Source organism: Polypterus senegalus, unplaced genomic scaffold (genome assembly GCF_016835505.1).
Source record: "Polypterus senegalus isolate Bchr_013 unplaced genomic scaffold, ASM1683550v1 scaffold_5299, whole genome shotgun sequence".
Taxonomy (NCBI): Eukaryota; Metazoa; Chordata; class Cladistia; order Polypteriformes; family Polypteridae; genus Polypterus; species Polypterus senegalus.
This window is the reverse complement of record NW_024385851.1, coordinates 115,074-121,000: the sequence shown is the minus strand read 5'-3', so window position 1 is coordinate 121,000 and position 5,927 is coordinate 115,074. Positions and strand designations below refer to the sequence as shown.

At 35.5% G+C, this 5,927-nt stretch overlaps 1 protein-coding gene across 1 annotated transcript; it reads left to right on the top strand.

Moving 5' to 3' along the window:
- Positions 1-6: 6 nt before the first annotated feature.
- On the top strand, positions 7-3,483 carry LOC120522474 (interferon-induced very large GTPase 1-like; the record flags this gene model as incomplete). Its single annotated transcript, XM_039743401.1, is given in 3 exon segments — positions 7-1,604; positions 1,657-2,102; positions 2,105-3,483. Coding segments are annotated over 3 exon segments (2,343 nt in total), but the record flags the coding sequence as incomplete, so codon positions are not given.
- Between the last annotated feature and the right edge of the window lie 2,444 nt (positions 3,484-5,927).

The following is a 5,927-nucleotide window of genomic DNA, read 5'->3' as shown; positions in this document are numbered from 1 at the left end:
GAGTGCAATGTAAAATGCTTCAGTGATGTCATCAGATTTGACGTAAACACACAAACTCATTACTTTGCTCATCTGTGGGAAGGCAACCCACCAATGGCTCCTCCTAATCCGAGTTACAGTCAGAATGTCCAGGACCTCAAAAGAGTCATTCTTAATGCAGCCATGCTACAAGAGAATCAAAAGATCCCAAAGATTTCTGATTTTAAATTGCGTGTCCAGGACCTCTGGACAGCTCTGCTCAGTGAAAATTTTGTTTTCAGTTTTAGAAACTCATTGGAGATTTCAACATATCATAGGCTGGAGGTGAAATACTGTGAATGGACCTGGGCACTGAGATGCCATGTACTAGAACTGGAGAATAAACTTGTCAATGAAATAGAAAATAATTCTAAAACCAGAACAGAAATTAATAAAGAGGTTAATCAGACATATAACAGAGTGAAAGAGGACATTGAGAAGTATTTCAAACATGAGAGAAACCTGGAAATACTTGTTCAATGGAAAGCCAACATAGAGATAAAATATGAACAACTGAAGGATCAGCTCATTGATGAATTGAACAGAAAATGTCAGATATTAATACAGGCAAAGAAAAGCCGCAAGAGGGTGGATGAGAATAGAACCAGACGTGAGCAGAATCTGTTGAAGCAAAGTAAAGATTTGGCAGAAAAACTGAGAACCAAAAACCCTAGTGAAACAGTGATGCAGGAGGAGTTTGAAAAGCTGTGGAAGGAATGGGAGAAAGAAACTGCCAGAGACTTCACTCCTCCTCCTGAGATTGATATTGCACATGACATAGAGGCCATCCTTCTTAGCCATTTTAAACGCCATCCTTATGTATGTGATAAAGTTCAAAACAGAAAAGCAATGGAGGAGACTCTTGACACCCCTTCAAGTTATAATCCTCTTGAATTAGCAACAATGTTTATGGTTTACATGAAACAAAAGTGGAATGAATTCAATGCAAGTAAACCAAAGCAAACTAAGACAAAAATTTCTAAAGGTTTAATTTTAGAAGACTACAAGCAGACAGAAAGTATAACAAATAAAATCACAGAGGCAGTTATGAATTACATACATGAAAAAGAGAAGGAGAAAGTTGATTACAGTCCAAACCATGTGCATGGAGTTTTATCCATTATATCCAATGGCTTAGAAGCTTCCAGTTCACAAATTCCAACAATCCAATATAAAGAGGAGTACAGGTTTGATTTATCTCTTCATTTATGTGAAGTGGCAACCTTAAGGTTCACAAAAATGCATCGAGCGTTCCGTGCAGCCAATGACCCACTTCTCTACCTAAAGAGCATGAAGGACACTTACTACAAAATGTTTAAGACTCTCTGTAGAGGAGCGTCATCTGTCACTGTATTTGTTGACTTTCTGTCAAGTAAACTTGAGGCTGCCTTACATCAGGCTGTTTTGGATCAAGTCTGCATTGACATAGCAAATGAGATGAGGCAGAACTGCCCGCCACTTAAAGAAAGTAAAATCAATTTAGAATACCACCTGTTGAAAGACATGGCAGAGAAGGAGGACTTTAGTAGATTTTGGGAATACATTAACATTCCAAAGTATTTTTTTCAAAACTACATAAAACTTGTGTTTCTAATTATTGCAGGGACAATCAGCTAATAAAATCACTTTCTGAAAAAGACTTGAAGAACTGAAGTCTGTAGTTTTAACTGCCATTTCTAAAGCAACAGCAACTGCTCTGAATTCACAGACAACCAACAAGAACCCGAAAAGCAAATTGTCTAAATGGCTGGATGTGTTCTGTGAAGAACTTGAAAAATGCTTAAAATTACCAAGAAACACCTTGAAACATATGGAGGATGAGGAAATCAATGACATGGACTTACTACAGGAGTCTCTAACAAAAGCACTAGCGCCATCAGTAGAAAATATCAGTAAGAAGTTCGCTTCAGCTTCATTGTTTGACTTGAGGAATGCAAAACAACAGCCGGAGGACAGTCTCTTTACGCTCCTAAGTGGGTGCTGGGAGCAGTGTCCTTTCTGTGGTGCCATCTGCACAAACTCAATTGAAGGCCACAGTGGAGACCACAGTGTGCCTTTTCATCGACCTGAGGGAGTGTATGGTGAGGGTGGTACAAAACAGATCATTTTGTCATTGATATTTGCACTAGTCTAGTTGCAAGTGACTGTTCCATTGTGCTGAGTGACACACATTTTGTTCCCTATAAGCAATACAGAAAAGCAGGGCCAAAGTATGAAAGATGGAGAATTGTACCTGATGATTCAGAACGCAAATACTGGAAGTGGTTTGTCTGCCGTTTCCAAAAGGAACTGGAGGACAAGTACCAGAGAAAGTTTGAGGGCCGGGGTAAAATTCCTTATCAGTGGAAGCAAATTAAAAAAACAGAAATTTTTGATGAACTTTAAGCATTTTTATAAATTCTGAAATGCTAGCAGTAATATTACATAACATTTTAATTGTGATTAGTTGCCACATTACTCTAACCTTCATCAGAATTGCTTTAACATTTTAAGTGCATGCATGTTTTTTAAACTTTTACAACTCCCATGACCAAGTGACATATCAGGATGATAAACAATGAAAAGGCAACGAGCATATCCCATCGTTAGAACAGTGCTTTAGTTTGAGGAAGTGATAATAAAGAGGAAATGTACTTTTGAACTCACTGGAATAATATTCTTTTCCAAATCAGAAACAATGCACATTCTAAATCCTTCCCTTCACAAGGTTGCTCAGCCCCCTACTCACCACTTACCTTTTGTAGAAAATATACCCCAAATGTTCATCTTATTGTATATAACGATGCTCTAGCTTTCATGGTGTTTTAATATGTGGCTTTCAACTGCTTTGCTATAATCTATTAAAAATGAAAGAGTTGGCCCATGGCAATGGCAAGAATGCTTGTAACAGGGTTGCTCAGACATGGCATGGCAGCTTCTGGTGTAATTAAGATGTGTTTATACTGAGCAGTAACATATACTGCATGGCTTTTCAGAAATATGTAGTGTATTTACCTATAAGTATATACGTAAAATTAGATGTAACTTGTAATTATAAACAGTTTATAAAAGTGTTTTGCTGATACTAGGAAAAAGGTGTAATGCCTCACACTGTATGGAATGACTTTAAGCTCGAGTCTTCAGCCCTAAAACAAGACCATTTTATACCATCAAGCAGAGAAGGCCCAAGGTTAAGTAAAAAATCTTTTATTTAGTTAAAAAGTTACCAGATTTCTTGTTAAAGAGAGGAAGGGAGGAATGTGTGGTTGTTTAGAATAACTACATCATTTTAAAACTAACTTATAAAAACAATATTTCAATAAACTGGTGAAGAGTACTGGACACACCCTGCCGCTGACTGTTTGACTGTTACAATTTTATAGCATCTAAGTGGAATTTTTGTGATGTTATTACCAATCAGCCTTTACTCCTTTTCTAAATGAAATGACTGGACAAATAAAAATAAATAAATAATAAAATAATAAAATCCTGTTTTTTATGTGTTTGTCCAAAGACTCTTGTCATTATGATGTGCTCCTCTCATGTACCTTGAAAAGCTGTTTGTTTCAAGAAGTCAAACCAACATTTAATGCTATGTTTTGTTCTTTGTTCTATGATATCAGTTTACATTTGAGAAGTCTTATGTTTTATATCTAGGGTTTCTAATATCTTTAACTTTTTTGGGACTTTATATAACACTTAATTTAGATGTGTGTTTCTGGAGTACAGTATCCCAATTCTTTAAAGTGGATTGGTGAAAATTAAAATATATTTGTTAGAGAGGTATCATTAATAAAGAGACACAGCTCACATTTAAAGGTGCACCTCCCAGCATCCACGAGGCGCATATTATGGGATGTTAAAAATGCGAAGGAGATGGACTTGTGTTGCAGTAGTCATTTCCGCGTAGAGAAACATTTGTTTGTTATAAGTAAGAGACAGTAGTGTCCTGAATAAATAAGAAGTGTAATGTTAATGACCAGAGGTGGGTTCGTTTACAATTTACTTGTGTTGTATATTTTATACATTAAGATGGAAGTTGTTTAAGTGTACTGTTTAGAGTTTATATGTTGGAAATGTGCTTTAGTGTTAGTTACATGCAGCAATATTATTTAATAATAATTATGGTATTAAATCAATGTATTTACTATAAGTTTGTTAATACTATGTACTGATTACGTTATTGAGTTGAGTCTATACTATCGGTAATCTAGTGCCTAAGTTTAGTAATACTGCCATCTAGTGTACTTTGTTCAATTTACCAATAAGTTTTATGTATTCTTTTTTATTGTAGACCACACACACACATACACCAATACCTATTCGAATACAGGTGTATATCTTCAAATAAATTAATTCAATTTCATTCTAAGCTGCTGTGTGGAATTCTCTGCATCATTTGCCAGTGTCCTAATCGACTCCGGAGTGAACACTATAAGTCCTGAAAACACTACAGATAAAGTGGTCCTTTGCTACAATATTGAAATACATTATGTAAATTAACCTAACTGATAAAGGGAGCCTTTTGGTTAGTTTTTTAGTCTGCTATGATGCTTTGAAGAAGGCACATGCGGGTTCAACCTATATAAATATGCAACAGTGTGATGCATTAACTACCCTGAAGGCATTTTAAACACAAAGAATTTGAATTATAAGGCATTTGATGTATTTGATATATTAATTGCTTTTCCGGCCCACTCCTTGTGTTATATGCTTTTCTCACCAACCTCCGTGGCCGCGCTACACGCCAGCAATTTTGCATCGCTGCTGCTCGTGTTGTGTAGAGGGGCTGAACACACCCTAAGGAGATACGGTCGCATTCAAACCCCTCTTAAACGGTGACACAATGGGAAACAAATAGTTTGGTTTTTTTACCTCCTGTTTGATCGATCAGTTGCTGGCTTGCTGCTGCAGCAGTGCCAGGTGATCAGCATCTCACGCAGCGCTTGAACATTTAAAAGCCTGTACAGCAGCTGTCTTTGTCATCTACTCTTTGTCTTTTATTTCCGCCCCAGGCGTTTAAATCTCTTGGTACAAATTTTGTCTCTGCAAGACGTGAGTTCTTGATAATTTTTAGTTTATAATTTAAAAATGGAATGAGAATCTGAAAATCTAACAACATCATATTAAAGTTCGATAAATTCTGAAAAGAATTATACCAAACATTTATAACGCCACATAAAATCGTTGCACTTTTAGGCTTGGGATTTTATATGTAGAGAGTAGATTTGTATATTTTAAATGTGAAATAGAATACAATGTTAATGTTTGTATGACTGTGAGCTGATGAAAGGATTAGTTTTATTTCCTATCTTTTGATGTTCAATTGAGACTTTCTGGATACTTTGCTAAAATTCTAAAGCACAAGGTAGAAATGTATGTGTTCATTTAATTAGTAGTAAAAATAACAGCTTAAAGAAATATAACAAATATGTATAAAAAACTTTTAGCTTTATGATAACATGTTAAGAGATGTTAATAGATGTATCTTAAGGTCTGATGATCTAAAACAATGTTTAAAATGATTTAAAGACTTTATGTCGTAAAAGATCAAATATATTTTATATGAAATGACGCTGTTAGCCTTAGACATACTAGAATATTTATCACTTTTGTAAATGATTTAAAACCTGAGTTTGAAAAATGTACACACACATTAACAATATTCTACAAACAAAAGATCGAAAAAGGGAACGTGGAGCCTAACTGTTTTAGTTTATTTTCATCTCATTTCTAAAACTAATTAGGAATTTAATAGTCCAGATGGGATATCTTCCTTGACTTCTGCTTGCTATGCTGACTGAGAGATGTTGCCTGGGGACACTGGTGTTATAATGCCATCCATTAACTCCTAACTCTCTTGCCTGCATGCTCTGACCATTCCTCACCTTCAAAGGGTACAATGTACACAGAGACAAACAAATTTGTAC